The sequence below is a fragment of the Eutrigla gurnardus genome, assembly GCF_963514095.1.
Source record: "Eutrigla gurnardus genome assembly, chromosome: 3".
Lineage (NCBI taxonomy): Eukaryota > Metazoa > Chordata > Actinopteri > Perciformes > Triglidae > Eutrigla > Eutrigla gurnardus.
In genome coordinates this window covers 7714592-7733347 of record NC_139917.1, presented here as the reverse complement: position 1 = coordinate 7733347, position 18756 = coordinate 7714592, and the positions used below count along the sequence as shown (strand labels likewise).

At 41.7% G+C, this 18756-nt stretch overlaps 2 protein-coding genes across 2 annotated transcripts in view; one reads left to right on the top strand and one right to left on the bottom strand.

Moving 5' to 3' along the window:
• Positions 1-3454: 3454 nt before the first annotated feature.
• Positions 3455-14948, top strand: sde2 (SDE2 telomere maintenance homolog (S. pombe)). Its single transcript, XM_084005587.1, has 8 exons — positions 3455-3598; positions 5482-5602; positions 5690-5801; positions 6251-6420; positions 9541-9679; positions 9858-10004; positions 11689-12040; positions 14725-14948. Exons 1-8 carry the CDS (start codon positions 3497-3499, stop codon positions 14938-14940), a joined length of 1359 nt encoding a protein of 452 aa, XP_083861713.1. The 5' UTR covers positions 3455-3496; the 3' UTR covers positions 14941-14948.
• A 465-nt stretch (positions 14949-15413) lies between these two features.
• mtif2 (mitochondrial translational initiation factor 2) overlaps positions 15414-18756 on the bottom strand; it is a gene marked incomplete at its 3' end in the record, with an annotated part of 10869 nt that continues 7526 nt past the window's right edge. The window contains 6 exon segments of the mRNA XM_084005586.1: positions 15414-15583; positions 16606-16746; positions 17067-17169; positions 17171-17232; positions 17321-17404; positions 17407-17460. Coding sequence (XP_083861712.1) covers positions 15414-15583; positions 16606-16746; positions 17067-17169; positions 17171-17232; positions 17321-17404; positions 17407-17460 — 614 coding nt within the window.

Genomic DNA, 18756 nt, shown 5'->3' with positions numbered 1-18756 from the left:
TTGTTAGGGTAACTTATGCTGGATCTCTGAAAGATACCCTGGGGATGTTGAACTCGCTTCGTAGTACAGGCCCCAGGAGAGTCTCAAAAATCCACAAATAAATACAGACCAGTTCACGAACAAATGCAAACAAGTTCACAAATGAAAAGCGTCTTGTAAATTCAATTTTAACAGTTTGTATATAAATGTAACAACATACAAATACATTTTTGATGAAAATTGCAAATATTTTTTTATTCATATATTTATGGATTTCTATTACATTTATTTAAAACGAAATGTATTTGTGAGCAGAAAGTCATTTATATATAAATCACAAATACATTTGTGAATCCTTCTCTGTGCATTCCTCATTAATGAGACTGAACTGACCCCATAGAGTGTGTGTGTGTGTGTGTGAGAGAGAGAGCGAGAGAAAAGATACATCGCCCCCCCCACCCCCGTGATTTTGGCATTCATAAATTCAATAAATATTTAGTGCTCTGGTAATGCTACAGTCTTATGTGCCAAGTCTTTATGGTTAAATCATTTTTATTTTTTTTTTATATCATTTAACAGCCACTTCATCCTGGGGCAGCTGCTTCAAAAAGCTGTAGTTGCCGTGGCATGTCGGTAAATGCCGCGGCAGGTCAGTGGTAAGTGCCTCAAACAGCCTCAGGTGCCGTGGCACCTGAAGATGCCACCGGAAGTGCCACAGCAAACAGCGACAGCTGCCGCGGCACCTCACGGTGCCACCGGAAGTGCCACGGCTAGCTGCCGCTGCCACGATTTGCGCTTGCTCTTACTCTCGTGGAGGCGTCTCGTGTTCAACCCGGAGTGAATGTGTTGAAGAGGAGCAGATGTTTGGAGAAGAAGTGCAGCTTCAACATCCCAACAAAGGCACTCAGGGTCGAATCGAGCCCGGCTCCACTGCACCTGTACGCCGCGTCCTGACGTTGTGACGTTCGGCCCGAACATTCCCATCGTTTTCAAGGTGAACAACTAATAATAATACTTTTTGGGCATTTTATGAAATATGACCCCCTGAGGTTTTGACGCCCTCAAAACAAAAGAGTGTTTTCGAACCACCATACTTCCAACTACAACACTATATACACCCGCCATATTTAAGACATTCTGTCCCACAAATAATCATTTACACGCCGTCTGGTTTCACCAAATGAACTGTTCACCTTCAAACTCCAAAGTTTCACTGGTTTCTGGACTTGGGGCGATGTTTAAGGTTTTAAGGCTATGAATCAAAAGTATAACACTAAAATAAATATAAAAGTTGTCCTACCATCACGGTCGAGGTCCAAAACAAGGCCAAGGACGAAATTTTGATTTCAGAAGTGGGGGGGACACAAGTATTTTTAATAAAACTCTTTCAGTTCACTGTGTTTTCTAGTAGTTCTTCTAGTTTTCTATTGCTAATTTTAAGTTTACTGTTCCCTTTTTTGGTTTGACTGGTTGTAAATCATGTAGCAAAACATTATCACCGAATTCTTATCCAATAGTAATAACAACAAGGTGATGGTCAAGAAGCTGCACAGACAGTGTCTTAAAGTTGGAAGTAAATGTTCCCAAAAGGGGTGTGAACCTTTGGCTTCACAGCGATTCGATCACGATTCATACGATTAAACACATTTATATCTCAATTATTGGTGAAGCCAAAATGATTCATTCTATTTATTTATTTTCGCAGATCGATTTAGTTGAATCGGTAGGACTGACAATCGATTCATCGATTAATCGAATGAATCGTTACACCTCCCAAACATGTCAAAGTCTTGGAGTCTTGGAATATTCTACTGTGAGAATGAATGATTGTGTGAGTTAGTTTACCTTGAGGTAAATATTTAGTGTTTTCTAAAAAACTGTAGGATGTTGCATTTGAGCAGATGACGGCCATTGTATGATCGAACAATTTACAATTTGTATCCAAATATAAATCATGAAATTTCAACAATTTCTCCTGTAAACCAACTACAAGTGTGTTCATTTGAAGGGGACTCAAGAGATACATTCAGGTGGATTATCAAAATAAAACAAAACACGTAGATATTGTACGACTTTATTTTTACTGATATTCTCATGAAAACAATTCCTGGTTTACAATTCAAGCGACTGGAAGGAGTAACAAACTCATGAAAACATGTCAATTTGTGATAATTTAGTAATACCTTTAGTCTCAAATTCAATCTTGCTGGTTATTGTGAAAGGAAGCCCATATGAAGTGATGATTCCTAAGGATATCATGCAGTGATCAGCAACCTGTGCAACATCCAGACCATTGTCACCTGGGGTGCTTTGTTCTAAACAACCACAGCTACTGAGAAAGATTTAGCCTCACCTTGTAGTGCTATCAAAACTTTTGTCCATTTTTAAGTTAAAGGGAGAGCTGTGTGTAAAAAAACTAAACTAAAAAAAAAAACACCACCCTGAAGGTACTCCCTAAAGTACTAACAAATCAGAGCAAAAAAAAAATCTCCCCCCGCCCCACACAATCCAGGTCATATCCCTTTGTTCACAATTCGGTAAAAAAAAAAAAAAAGAATTCACTCTGGAGAACAATCCCATTGACAACAATGCAAGAGGAGCTACAAACAAGCCAGAGGGCTGAGAAATGTGTTTTGAGACGTCACTCAATGAAATACAAGAATTCCCATTTTCATTAAACACCCCTTGCAACACTGCTAGCAGTTTTGCCGTGAGGAAACATAACAACGTAAATGACAACTGTAAGACGATGGAGAAGATGCTGATTAGGATTGAGCAATATGTTAACCACAACCTATTTTATTGACATGTGCAATTCAAATATGGCGTCATCAACACCTTTACAGGTTTCATCAATACAAAAGGAATGCAAGTGGAAACATATTCATATATGGTTAAGTTAAATAACGTGTTAGAAGCACCTACAATCGTAATTTTAATGACATAAAATTAAAATGATAATAAAATAGGATTGACAGAATGACAAGATTAAATAAGGGAGACAAGAAACAAAATAAATATACATATTGTACATGGGGGGGGGGGGGGGGGGGGGTAGAGATACTGGTTTTAGTTCAAAAATTGTCGTGTTATCACATTTGTTTTGGATGTAATTTCAGTTTTTTCTACCAGGAAATAATTCTTCAGTTCAGACAGTTCCTTATGAAATGATTATTAAATTTTTTGTCCAGGATTAATATACCTTGGATTAATAATGAGGGACACAGACATTTGTGAATATGGAATATGGGTGGCTTGTAGAAAATTTGGAAGGAAATTGTCATAAAATCCATCCAATTATAATGTTGTTGGTGGAGTGTGATGTTTTGAGGTTGTATAAATGTAAACTAATTTGTTCAATTCATTTTGTATTTTCTTTATTGTTATTTTTATATTAATTTCATTTCAGTGACGGCAGGTGGCGCCGTCGTGACGTCTTGTCTGCCCCCGCAGGTAGAGCGCAGAAGAAGAAGAAGCATGCGCACAACTGCTGTGGTGAAGCTGTACTGAAGCTAGCATGGAGGTGTTTGTGAGCTCACCGAGTTTTAGCTTCTCTAACTTGGTGTTTCCTGACGGGTCTCTGGTCCAAGACGTTCTGACCCATTTTTTTCAGCAACAAGTGAGTTTTCATACCAGGCTGAGGCGGGAAAACAGAAACTATCCGGGGCTAAATTATATTTTGGCAGAGTGTCGCTGTATTAGCTGATGCTGCTAATGTTAGCTAACAAACATTAGCTTTCTTAGTCGACAGGAGAATATGTATAATATATATAACGTTTGAACTCATTGAAGTGTTTGCAGATACAACTAAGTACGTGTTGTTTTAGCTCAATTATCTGTGAGAATGTTTCCTCAGTCGCTGCTTTGGAGAAGATGATTTCCCTGTTGTTTGGACGTGGATGTCTTCGGTGTAGCTGGTGATGTTGCAGGAATTCGACCATACGCGATGTTTTTAATCACGGATCGTAATTTAAAAAATACGTTTTCATTATCAGGATGACTGTAAATATCGTCACGAGTGACCTGAAATAAGCTGTCTAGTGTACGAGCACTCCCAGCAATAAACAAAGAAACAAACCGAGGGCTATTTCACCAAACCTAGATAGCGGATTAACTCTGGATGTTCCAGTTAATGCACTAAAATACCTCTAAAAGTCATAAAACATGTGGTGTGGCCTCTCTTGTAATGCGCTCGCATTAATATCAGCGCATTACAGACGGGACACTTCCTGTTTATACCGTTTCAAAATAAGAGTCCCGGATATTCCAGTACAACGTGCACACAAGAGGAACTTTCATTCACCCAGACCATAGTACAAGTACGCTCAATAAAGTAGGTTACACACACCAACATACACACATACCAAGTAACTGCTTGAGTTGTACAATAATGATGGTTTCACTTAAGAGGTGTGGTTAGTAAATGTCGTTTGTTTCAATTATATATTTTATTACAGAGGCCTTATTTCCTTTTTTGCATATAATCTACTTAATTTCCTCATACATTTCCACCCAAAGCTGACTTGATGAAAAGTCGCCGCACGCGTCTTTCCACGTCTGCATCAGTAATTCTGTGATCGACACAGTGGTCTATTGAAGTAAGATGGAATATATTTGGCGTCCTTATCAGAAAATATGGAACTATAAAGCTCACTTTAGAATTTAAGGAGTTCTGAGGAAATAATGTTTTCATCTGTAGTTTCTATATTATCAACTATAAAGGATCTGATATGTTGAGACTGAGAGACTGCAAAAAGAGTTATTCTCCCCCTCCTCTGTCCATTTAGTTGAGATCTAATGAAGTCTGGAGTATAGATTTCATCTAATTTAGTTTGAAGATGAAGTATTTTCTGTTTGTTGTGTCTGGGTCAGGTTTATTGCAGTACATTAGTCGCTCCTCTTCATCCTGGCTCGGCCTACGTGAAACATTAAGACAGGATACACGGAGGAGACGAGGTCAAGCCTTGCTTATTCTGTTATCCTGGATTTCTGAACACTGCTTTTGTGAAATAGCCCCCAGATGACAAGACTCAGTTGGCTGTTAGTTAATAACACAAGCTCACACAATAACATGTAAGCGAGAGCAGCTTCGTGCTTCACAGCTCTCAGTGATGGCAGGAGGCACAATAGACAATGGACATTTGGTCACTTTATAGTTGTAAAATAGTTTATAGTTGTATAAAACATTTTATTTCTAGTCACTTTCTATATTATATAGTTTTAGTATAGACTCTAATGTATGTTTAATGTATGTTCAATGTATGTTATTGCTACTGGATGCTTGAATTTCCTTCGGGATCAATAAAATATCTATCTATCTTTCAACCTGCAGATTAGTGATGGTTTCAAAATATTTGGCTCTTATATTCTCGCATTATGTTTCTGTTAAAAAGATGGACTTTCAAGGTCTAAAAACCCATTCAAACCACATTTCCACAAAAGAACATGTACTGAATTCAAACATTTCTCTTCTTTAAATGTGTGTGTTCTGTGTCTCTGCAGGGAGTTTCTCCTTCAGAGGATTTCTACGTCGCCAATAATGGCCGACTGTCACACCTGGAGGATCCTCTGCAGCATGGAGCCGTCTATCACCTGGTGCCCCGCCTCTGTGGAGGGAAAGGAGGTGTGTTCAGGAAACAAAGAGATGATGAAGTGTGTGGGTTTGGGGGTCGTTCTTCTTCAGTGGTGTTAACCTACGCATTTGTTTCAGGATTCGGCTCCATGCTGCGAGCTTTGGGCGCTCAGATTGAGAAGACAACAAACCGCGAGGCCTGCAGAGATCTGAGCGGCAGACGCCTCCGAGATGTTAACCACGAGAAAGAGTAAGCAGCGTTTCCGACAGGTTTGAAGTACGCATGTGGTAGTAGCTATAACAACGCCTATAGTGGCAGCAGGCGGTCCCTAACAACGCCTATAGTGGCAGCAGACCCTCTCAGTTTCTTTCACTCCTTACTGCACCGTCATCTTCAATGATTTGAGTTCAGGTTCAATGATAGTTCAGTTCTTACCACTTGTTCTGGTTTCAAAATGTAGACTCATCAATCTGTTCATTGATCGCAGATGTCGCAGGATGGATTTATTTACAACAACAAAAAATAACTTGTTTTACTTGGGCAGCCTTTAATATACCTGGTGGTATATTAAATATAGTATATTATTAAAGCCCATGTGTGGGAAACACTGGTACGCGTGAGAGAGCGACCGCCTTACTGCTGAGGGTTTGTTAGAATTCTTCGATGTTGACGGGAATTTTCTTCTGTGTTGTGTGTAGGATGGCAGAGTGGTTGAAGAAGCAGACGGAGCGCGAGGCTGAGAAGGAACAGCGTCGTCTGGAGCGACTGCAGAGGAAACTGTCTGAACCCAAACACCAGTTCACTGATGCCGAGTACCAGCAGCAGTGTCACGACCTATCGGAGAGACTTGAGGACTCGGTCATTAAAGGTGAGAACTTCCAAAATATTCCAGAACAAATGACAGATGATGAAGTTATTTATAAAATGAATGAACAAGCAATCTCACTTTGCCAGCCCCTTCTCCACAGTAGATGGGTCTGGCTACAGTATACTGCATCGGGATCAGGGGGAAAAAAAACGCTCTGGCTCGTTTGTATTTCTTTCAACCAATCACAATTAGGGGTGTCACGATACCAAAAATTCAGTAGTCGGTACCAATACCAGTAAAATTACACGATTCTCGATGCCAATTTCGATACCACGGTAAAAAAAAATATTTTCCAAGATTCCATGAACTTGAAACATGAATTTCTTTATTAAAAATATCAAAATGTCATAAGACATACAAAACTCAGTGCAAGAGCACAGAACAACACAATAAAGTGCAATGTAGTGCAACAACTATTGTCCATAGACACATTCCAAACTTCCAGAACTTTCAACTTTCAAAGGTGCTGTGCAGAAACAAAACGGTGAATGTAACAGTGCAGCCATTCAGTTAACAAGATGCGCATGCAACGTTCATGTAACGTTAACGTGTATTTCAGTATGGAAGAAAAAAAAATCCTTTCATCCTTTTCATCCTTTGGATGTCGTTAATATGAATCAGAACTCACCGTGAATTCTTTGAATAAATCCGGATGACGGTCTTTCAGGTGCTTCGCCAAATTTGACGTATTTCCTCCTTTGGTCTGAAGACCACGGTAGCACCGTTTGCATATCGGCTTCTGCGGGTTCATTATTACGCCACGGTCATCTGCCTCAAATGCAAAATACTTCCATACCCGTCGCGGTGGAGCCGTAGCCGCAGTTGCCATCTTTCACGTGTTTTTGTTTTGCTATGTGTAGTTCCACTTCTTCGTGAACTAATACTTCTGATGTAAGTATCGACTGGAGGCGTATACTGCCCCCAACTGTTCCGGAAGAGTAATGACACCGATACCAACACTGGAATCGGTGCGATCGGTACTTAAAAAAACGGGCATCGTCGGTGTTTTGACATTTTAGAATCGAAAGGTACTAGGGGTGGGTAAAAATATCGATTCAGCAATGCATTGCGATTCTTTTCCCCGCAATTCAATATCGATTCAGCAATCTTCTGAATCGATTCAAGCCCCTGGCCAGTGGGGGCGCTGTGACCGACACCCTCGTGTGATTCGCGCTGTACGGACGGGGGCCGCACTAGACCAAACCATTACAATATGGCGACCGGAGTGAGTACACACCGGCCGTGGAAGCGCCGCGAATAGGCGCGTAGCGGAGCCCGCTTCCTTTCGGCGCCCCTGTTAAGCTATGGTGTCGTTCACACCAGACACGGAGCGCCGCGAATAGGCGCGGCCGTCCCGCGCCGTGAAGCGATCGTTCCGCCGTCTGCTCTATTTTTTGCGCGTCCCGCGAGTGAACGCGTCAGTTCTGGCAGTAAATCACACAGTAGCTGTGTCCCAATTCAGGGTCTGCAGCCACAGCTAAAGAAACACGAGACAATCTGGCCAATTTTCAAAATAAAAGCAATTTTCAAAATAAAATACCGCGATTGACAAATGCGATCATAGTTGTGTATCTCAACTCGCACTGGGAAACAGGAAGAGAAAATACATTTAATAAATGAGTGAAGAGTAGATAAACAAATATGTGCATTTCAACGGTATATCTGCACTACTACTGTCTACTACCATAGCTTCCGCGGCGGTTACATGGACTGTAGTTCAGTGTTTAAGTAGTGTCCTGTTTTATCATGCTATGAGTTATACCACGGCTGTTCATAAGGCATGAAACTAAATAAATTATTTGAAAAAATGATCTGGTACTCTTACTTGTGTATTTCTACTTGAAACTGAATCGATATCAAAGCATTTCAATCAATATCGAATCGAATCGATATTGAATCGAATCGTGACCCAACGAATCGAAATCGAATCGAATCGTGAGATTCTAAACAATACCCAGCCCTAAAAGGTACCGTAAGTATCGGTTCTCGTGACATCCCTAATCACAATGGTCTTGGTTGGTGTTACGATTTGGATGCTGCTGTGGTGCTGCAGCAAAATAGTGTCGGGAGGAAACTTTTTATTTACGTTTATTAAAACAAAAGAAAAACATAATTTGTCTGTCGGTGACCCAGTGGTAAAGCCCGTCTACAGAGTGGCAAAGTCCTGCCTTTCTATTTCCGGTACATGGGACCTCAGTATGAATTTCTGATGCATGTATTCCTATGGCTAGATCAAAAATTATTATCTGTTCCCGTTTGAATTGTGCCATGAATTTCACATATGTTGTTTGTGGGTTTTAAAGATAATTTTTCATGCAAAAAAAACTGCGATTCATGGCGAAGAAGTTTGATAATGGTAGGTTTTGTGTGAGGCCGCTTTGTGAAGTACAGCTCTTTGCTGCTCTCGACGCGAATGATATCCGTCAGTTTGAGCCAGAGATTCCTCGTCTTCTCATCGGAGGGGAACCGAAAGCATGAACAGTCGTACCTGCTGGAACGGAACATTCAGGAACAAAACACACCGGCATCTTTGTTTGATCGGCACTGAATCGCTGTGAGAAAGGGTGATAACGTGATGCACATACGCGTCATGTAGTCTTTCTCATTGTGTTTTCTCTACAGCTTTAAACTGAACAATTGCACAATAAACGGTCAAACTCTTGACGTGAAAAAATATAATTTAAATCCACAAACAACATATTTCTAATTCGAGGCATATAACGACTGGGACCAGCAAATAATTATATTATCTGCATTGAGACCCATACATTTTTTACGATCTCAGAGGTCCCATGGGAGTCTAGCGGAAGGGGCGGGACTTAGCCACTCTCTACTTTACCTTTTGGAGGAGCTCACTGGACTCATTAAACACAGACGATTTGCTAGCTGTTTGTAGCGCTTGCAAACAAATCGGTGTAGTAACGGAGTCTTCTTCTCTGTCTTTTGTCTGGAATAGTCTGTATTAAAGTTGTGATTCAAAACTCTTCCGGAGAAACTCAAAGTATTTTATCTGTAAAACAACTTTAAATGTCACAACAAACTGAAAGAACAACGACAGAGATGATGTGTGATCGACTGTCTTTGTTGTGCAGCCTCTTTGTAACAGTCGCTGTGTCTCAGGTCTGCAGGCGTCCTCCAGCAGTCAGGTGAAGGTAGACGACGTCTCGGCAGCAAAAAGACCGAGCTCCGATCAGAGTGAGCAGCCGCACAAGAAGAAGAAGAAGACGGCGGCAGCAACTACAGATGCAGCGTGTTTCTGGTGAGTTTCATCTGAAACTGAGTGATGCCAACATAAATGTGTCTGAAGCCACAAGGAGACTGGAGCTCTTCTTCTTCTTCTGTGGTGCTTCTGTGCCACCGACCAGTTGTTTGTAGACCTTCAAAATCAGGTAGTTGAGGCCAGGTCAGTGCTTTTAAATGTGTCGCCACGGTTACAGGATGGGTGTTGGTGACATGCTGAGTTCCGAAGATGAGGACGAAGATGAAGATGAAGACGAAGAGTCTCTGTCCTCCTCTAGCTGTGGAGCTGCTGCTGTTACCATGACGACACAGACAGAAGTGGTGGAATCCGAACCGAGCAGCAGGTAGAGACCAGCTTCACTTCAGACCTGAGGGCTATTTCACAAAACCAAGATAGAGGTTTAAGCTAGGGCCCGATGAAATCCATTTGAATTTTGTTTGTTTTATTTTTTCCCAAATTCTGTGTTTTCTGTTTTCATTTTTCTAAACTCTGTGTTTTACAATTTTATAGCATTTTTTCCCGTCAAATTGTGTCTAATCATGTAGTTGATGAATCAAAATTAAGAAATGTATCGAAGAAAAATTCTAGTTCTTCTAATTCTATTTCCTTGTCATTCACCATGAGGTCGACTCATTCTTGTTGGGCCCGTTAATTACACTAAAACACAGTAGAGACTTGTGATTTTTTTTGTGTGTTTTTTTTTTCATTTTTCAGGTTAGGTTGCGACGACAAACAATAGAATATTAGCGGAAACATTGATTTTTATAAATTGTATGCAGAGTTTGACAAATTTGCGTTTTACAGTTGATGCCATTTACATTGTCAGATTCTGCGATTCCGTCCACGTTTTCCGCATCACGGAAAACATAGAGAGATAGATGTAGCTTTGACTCGGTTTCATGAACCATGGAGATTAATTCTGTGCAGTTAGCCTGCTGGTGATTTATCTGTTCAGTCAGCAGTCACTCAGTGTTTTTGACAGTTATTCAATGTTCTTATCAATATATTTTGCCTTATTTTTATGAAACTGCAATAAAATACCACAGGTAGGCTACATATCAGCCTACTGTTATTAACACTGTTATTAACACTGTGACCATTATTGTTTTCAATGAAGTGGTCATAAGGGCAATATATGAAGTCATATACATGTAGTGTGGCCACCCTTTTACTGCGCTCACATTAATAGCAGCGCATTACAGACTTCCTGTTTATACCGTTTTTAAAATAAGAGTCCCGGATTTTACAGTATAACGTGCACACAAGAGGAGCTTTTCATTCACCCAGACTATATAGTACAAGTACGCTCAATAGTCAATAGTATACACCCACCAACACGCACAAATACCAAGTAACTGCTTGAATGTTACAATAATCATGGTTTTAGTTCAGATCTTATTTGCATATAATCTACTTTATTTCTTTAAACATTTCCATCAGAAGCTCCTGCTCACTTGGTGAAAAGTCACTGCACGCGTCTTTCCACGCCTTCATCAGTAAATCTGTGATCAACACCACGGTCTATTGAAGAAAGCTCTGAACGTGCGTTTGTCCGAATGACTTATACCTGACTTGACTTAGTCAGTGACAAAAAGTGACAACGCTCACTTTAGAATTTAAGGAGTTCTGAGGAAATAATGTTTTCATCTGTAGTTTCTATATTATCAACTATAAAGGATCTGATATGTTGAGACTGAGAGACTGCAAAAAGAGTTATTCTCCCCCTCCTCTGTCCATTTAGTTGAGATCTAATGAAGTCTGGAGTATAGATTTCATCTAATTTAGTTTGAAGATGAAGTATTTTCTGTTTGTTGTGTCTGGGTCAGGTTTATTGCAGTACATTAGTCGCCCCTCTTCATCCTGGCTCGGCCTACGTGAAACATTAAGACAGGATACACGGAGGAGACGAGGTCAAGCCTCACTTATTCTGTTATCCTGGATTTCTAAATTCTGCTTTTGTGAAATAGCCCCCAGAAGCACAAACATTTACACGCTTTTATATCTGATGAACATATCTTGTCTCCCAGCTCGTCATCAGCTCATCAGACCACCAGACCTGTGGGGGGTCAGGGTCCACCTGAAACTACCAGCAACCAGACTGTCAGACCCTCAGAGGACCAGAGACGTCTGGAAACCTCCAGAGACCAGACCGTCACAGCCTCAGAGGACCAGAAACGTCCAGAACCCTGCAGAGACCAGACTGTCAGACCCTCAGAGGACCAGAGACATCTGGAAACCTCCAGAGACCAGACCGTCACAGCCTCAGAGGACCAGAAACGTCCAGAACCCTGCAGAGACCAGACTGACGTCCAGAAGAGTCCAGCGACATCAGAGGACCAGAAACGTCCAGAAGAGTCCAGCCGTTTGTCTCAGCAGCAGGTCAGTAATTTGTCCTCTGTGTTCATCCCATCGTGAATCAGTAAAGTGTTTGTATTTCACCTCTCAGATATGTCTGCTTACTTGTGGGTTAATATTGACTTGCTATATAGGCTCCCGCCCCTTCCCTTGTCCACAATGGGACCTCATTTCAGAATAAATATGTACAGCGGGATACAAATGATATATGAACATTCTCGTGTGTGAATTAGGGCAAAAATATTGAAATCAAATTTAGATTTTTTTCAAACTAATGGACAATATTAAATTAATTAAAAACAAACTTAAAAAGACAGACAAAATTTACATACCGGTACATAATTTCTTTATTAACACAATAAAATTAAATGAGGTTACCCAGTAGTCTAGGCCTGTGAACAAATCAGTTGTTCAAGAATTTAAAAAAAAAAAGGAAAAACAGCACCACTTGGCTGTCATTATTGTGCAGATATTTTTTTTTTAAATCAAAATGAAAATAAATGTCTCTTGTTGACCATCCCTGAAAAAAATTGTAAAATGAAATACAATAAATAATATGTAGCCGGGTGTAGAAAGCAGGGAGTCATATACATTTGTTCCTAGCTGAACTAAAAGTAATTTGGTTTAATAAAGAGTCATTTGATCACTGCATGTATCTGTCAGTGTCACCTGTTGTGATTGGACGCAGGTAAGGAAGAGCCTGGTAGGGGCGGGGCTTAAGGAGGAGGGTGGAGCTTAAGGAGGAGGGGTGGAGCTTAAGGAGGAGAGGCAGGAAAACGCAAGAGGGAAGAGAGAGGAGAGATAGGATAGCACCACGGAGCAGTAAACAGGGATTGCAAACTTTTGGAAGTATTCTCATTGGTAAAAGGACGTTTGAGTTTGTGGACATTGTTATGGTCCGACTGTCGGGACGGTGGATGTGATCGTATGTGGCTGACTTTTGCTTGTTCTGGAAAGTGAGAGTCGGCTACTACGGAGTTCCTTCAAGCAAAACACATCAGCGGAGTCTAGAGGGGTATTCCACCAAACTCGCTAATTAAAGCGGCGCTTAGCTGGTTAAGCCTGGTTAGAACTAACGCCAACTTCCACTTGCGGCTAAACCCATTCCATTAACGCATTTCAGCCGCGCCTTGTTGAAGCTAATTCAAGCCAGGTTAAAGTTGTCGTGTGTTACGCACGTTCACGGGATATGAAGCCAGCCCAGAACCGTGAATGTCGAATCATCGAGAAAATGGCAGAAAAGACCAGAGCAAAAATTATTGATGGAACTGTACGAGGAGTACAAACCCATCATAACCGAATAAGGGAATACTGTAGTGATAAATAAAAATCGCGAGGCTGCTTGGGCAAGAATTACAGAGCGATTAAATACGGAAGTACCGTTAAGAGTAACATGTTCTAATATAACACTGACTACGATTTCTCTAACGTGAGGATAGTGTAGAGGTAATGCGCCGGCTGTACATGCGGCCAGCCACGGTTCAATTCCCGTCCATAGTCGTCTCTTTTTCTTTCTTTGGCCGGAACTAACTCTCTCTCTCTCTCTCTCTCTCTCTCTCTCTCTCTCTCTCTCTCTCTCTCATAGATAGGCCTAGTAAATGCATCTACATTGACCAACTCATTTATCTCAACAATTCAATGAACACATTCAATGAATCTATTAATGAACTCACCTGAAAGGAATTTATGTGGCTGACAATTGCATGCAGCAATGCCTTTGTCATTGGGATATACATGCTATTAATAATAACATCTTTATGCCTATCATGTTTTTGCAAGTTATATTTGGGCTCTGGGGAAATTGTATGACATATTTATCATAGTTAAGGTAAAATGTTGGTCTAATTCTCTGATCTACAGAGAATTATGCAATCAAAAAAAAATTATTTGTAAGACGTCCTGGCCGGGATGTGAACACGGACTGCCTGCACCTGGGGGCAGGTGCATCACCACTCACCCAACTGGGAGACTAGCAACACAAGAAATAGATATGTATTTAGATAGTCGGTGTTCAGGAAATAAACGATTTATTCATATTTTTTTAATTGCAAGCATGTATTCTTAGACACTTGATGCAAATATAGTTTGTACTTCATATATGTAATTTTTGGTCTTTCACGTGACGAAATTACGAGGACTAGACTTGGCGGAACCTTCTGCTGGTGCAGTTGTTTCCGACAGACGGACTTCTCTGAAACCCCCGCTAAAGTAAGCCTGATGGTTAGCCTGCCCCGGAGCAGGCTAGTTTGGTCGGATAAATTCCCATGGTTACTTAGCGGAGAGTGCCTCAAGTCACGTTGATGGAACGCAACTCTCGCTAAAGGTAGCGAGGATTATCGAAATTAGCCCGGCTTTGCACTTAGCGAGTTTGATGGAATACCCCTCAGGACTGTTTTTAAATCACGATTCAGCCATATCACATGTTCAGCTCAGTCTAAGATGAGGCTTTCATGAATTACTGAATAAACGGGAAAGTAACCGACTTGTTTCATAAGCCTAAGTGAGGAAACCTGAAAACGGTTTAGTTTAAAGACATCACACAGGAATGTTAGACAAAAGATTCCTCTGCAGTTATTTTATTAAATATTATGAACGTTGTGTTTTCAGTGATATTTACACATTTGTATTATGTAAATATGAAGTTGCTGTGCAAGATTTCAGAGCATCTTTGTTTCCTTCCATAACTCCAGTATTGTATTTGTATTCAGGGTGGGTCTGTGGTGGATCTGTCCTCGCTGACGTCGGTCCAGCAGCTCCAGTCTCTGGGTCTGGACATCCTGAAGGAGGAACTGATGTCTCGAGGTTTGAAGTGTGGTGGGACGCTGACGGAGCGTGCCCACCGGCTGTTCTCCGTCAGAGGACTGACTCCAGATCAGATCGACCCGGCGCTGCTCGCCAAACCGGCCAAGTCTAAGAAGAAGTGAGGTCAGAGGTGACAGCTGACACTCGCTTTTTTTCATCTTTTAAAGCACACTTTGTTTCACGTCTTCTTTGGTTGGGACTTGGAACATGAGTCTAGAGGGATTTTTGCCAAGAATGGACTTCATTTAAAGTTGTAGAGGTTTTGATCTGTAACTTTATGTAAAAGTCAGATTTATTTTTTAAACGAAAGGCTAAAAGCCGTTTGTCCAATCAGAAAGCAGGATTGTTTAGTTTAATACTTTTTCTTTGGGACTTAAACTTGTATTAAAATGTTTGAGAGAAAAATGGTTGTTCATGTTTGTTTTTACACTAACTGGTTTAATTCACATTGTCCCTGTTAACCATAAGGACAGGAAGTGATGTCATGTTGCACATGAGCCGAGTCAAACACAAAAATATATCATTCAAGTCTGTTTATACAACAGCAGCCTGGTAAGCTTCCTGTTTGGCAGAAGAGGATGCTGGGAAGCTGTGTTCAGAAGCCTGGATCCCAGGATGTGACCTGCGGAGAATCCAGCTCTTCGAAACAGACAATGACATCACCGGATTTAAATTCCACATTGCCGTCAGCTGACAGACCGCACTCCATCCCCGACTTGACCGTCTGCACCTCGTCTTTGTGGTGCTTCAACGCCGCCAGCGAACCTGCCGGAAACACACACACCTTTAATAACAAAATGAGGTGGAACCTCGTATCTGGACCGTGTTGGTCAATGTACTTCATTGCAGAAAAGCTAAACTTCTCAACCTCAACGATTATTTTATTAAACACACAAAATCCATTTCTCTCAACTCACACCGTCAGTCCGTCAACGGGGCAACACTGTTGGTGGTGATGCGGACGTAGCGCGTTATCTCCTTCCTATCTTTGTTATTGTGGTGTTAGCACTGCTGTATGTCATCCTGTGATATTTATAATAGTCCTTATTCTGTGTTGTGGACACGTTCAGACTGTACCTTTCCCTTGCTGGACGTAGGAAGGCATGTCTGGTACATGGGGGAGTTGCCTTTGCGGACGCAGCCAGCAGCCATTGAAATTGCTTCCTGCTAGCCAGCTATTTCAGCTGGAATTTAGTGAGAAGGCAACGGAGAGAGATGTGATTGCTGAAGCAGAACTAGTGTGCGCTTAAACTTAGCCGTTAAATAAGATGAATACAACTAGATTAAATTATGGGAGTTAAACTAGAGACAGAGAAACGGTGACCAACACAAGGCCCTGGACAGACATACACAGAAAAAAACCTCACCAGTGCAGGTACAAACTAAACTATGGGGTTTGGCTGCATATTATCACAAACCACAAGGTCACAACATTTCTATACTGCTGCAGCCCTAGCATTTAGATCAAAGTGAGCCACCACCCATGATAACTGCCTGTCTCAACCAACCGAGCAGGTACCCTTTGTTGCAAGCTCACTTGTGGCTAAAATGTGGCTTGTTGAAATAAAGTAGTACAGGTGGGAGGCATTTGATGAAATGACACAGAATGACCCTAAACTCTTAGCAACATTTTTCTCTCCCTCTCTGAAGCGTTTCACTCTCTAGAGCCTAGACTCTCAGTGATATTGGTTCTGGCACCCAACAACAACAATTACAGCCCACCAGTGTTTGCATCCAGTGAATGCCATGATGTAATCATGACAACAACTGTGATGAATCTGACTCACCCTCCCAGATGTTCTCTCGGCCTCGGCTCAGTCTGAATTTGAGCCGGCGGTCCAGCTGACCTTTCTGAACCCGACAGCCGGCAACAGGAACCGTCTTCTTCCCCACAGAGACGTCAAACATGGCGAGCACCGTCGCTTCACCTGGATGAGCAGAGAGTGAGCAGGTGAGACAAACCGCTTCCTGTCAGGTACAAGTTGTTGTTTTTTTGACATAAGAAGACACTTTGCTTAAAGGCAGAGTAGTTTAGGAAAAACACAGAGACTTTGAACACATTGCTGTACCAAAAAAAGTCCGCCCCCTCTGTTCAAAGCCCCGCCCCACAACGCCAAACAAGTGCTCTTGAAACACTTTCTGCTGGGTTAAAAATAAGGTGAAAGTTTGCTTGGTGTTTAGTGTGAATACAGCATCAGACGTCTCACTGACAAGCAGATCAGCAACATACTATAAACACGTCTCTCACCGACTATGTTCTCCGACACCAGTGGAGGCAGTTTGCTGCTCAGTTCGTCCTTCAGCTCGTCAATCAGTTTATAGATGATGGTGTGCAGTCGCAGCGGGACTCCTCCGTCTCGCCGCAAGCTGCTGGATCGACTTGCTGGCTGTGACATTGAAGCCGTAAATGGAACCTGACAAGTAAGACAGAGGGTCAGGAACGGTTCTTGTCAGAACATGTTCTGGGTTTCTGACTCCGCTGTTAAAACAGCAGGTTGTTACCTGTGAACGTGTTGGCCATGTTGACATCATTCTCTGAAATGTCCCCGATACCAAAGTGCAGCACCTCCAGCTGACACTGCTCCGAGCGTCGTAACTGTCCAGGATGTTCAGGAGGGCCTCCACCGAGCCGTCCACGTCACCTGGGGGGTCAAAGGTCATTCAGTGGATGCGCGTAGGGGAGCACCTGTTCAGGGCTCGAGTGTGAAGGAGCTCCAAATGGTATCAACAGGAACACTTTGTGATGGTTAACTGTCTGTCTGTCTGTGTTTGCGCTTAGCACTTTGAGGTCATTGATTTGATGTAAAGTGCATTCTAAATAAAATTGTATTATTATTATTAATTATTAATTATTATATTATTATTATTATTATTATGTCTCTACATGTTGATAGACTGGTTACCTGTCTGTCTCTACATGTGTCCATGTGATAGACTGGTTACCTGTCTGTCTCTACGTGTCAGCCCCTGTGATAGACTGGTTACCTGTCTGTCTCTACATGTGTCCATGTGATAGACTGGTTACCTGTCTGTCCTCTACGTGTCAGCCCTGTGATAGACTGGTTACCTGTCTGTCTCTACATGTGTCCATGTGATAGACTGGTTACCTGTCTGTCTCTACATGTCAGCCATGTGATAGACTGGTTACCTGTCTGTCTCTACATGTCAGCATGTCGATAGACTGGTTACCTGTCTGTCTCTACATGTCAGCCCTGTGATAGACTGGTTACCTGCCTGTCTCTACGTGTCAGCCCTGTGATAGACTGGTTACCTGTCTGTCTCTACGTGTCAGCCCTGTGATGGACTGGTTACCTGTCTGTCTCTACATGTCAGCCCTGTGATGGACTGGTTACCTGTCTGTCTCTACATGTCAGCCCTGTGATGGATCGGTTACCTGTCTGTCTCTACATGTCTCCCTGTGATAGACTGGTTACCTGTCTGTCTCTACATGTGGGCCCTGTGATAGACTGGTTACCTGTCTGTCTCTACATGTGGGCCCTGTGATAGACTGGTTACCTGTCTGTCTCTACATGTGGGCCCTGTGATAGACGGTTAGTAAACATGCATACATGTAAAATGAGAAAATGAGTATCTCTGGTGCAGCTAAAAAGCTGTACATTGTTTAAATGTAATAAATAACAATTCAATCACTAAATACATTGTACAGTACCATTGACATTTACAAATAAATAATGCATAACTACATGAATGACATTGATTTGTATTTGATTTTGTCACGTTTTTATTTCCAGAGCGTTTTTCTGTGCAAAAAGCTTTGGAGCTACTTGGGTTAATTGATGGAGACAACTCAGATTTGGACTTGTCCTGATGATCCCATCCTGGATGAAAATTACCAACCAATCACCACAGGAGCAATGCAGCAGTGAGGATTATAATAGCATGATATAGATCCCAATGACAAAGGCATTGCTGCATGC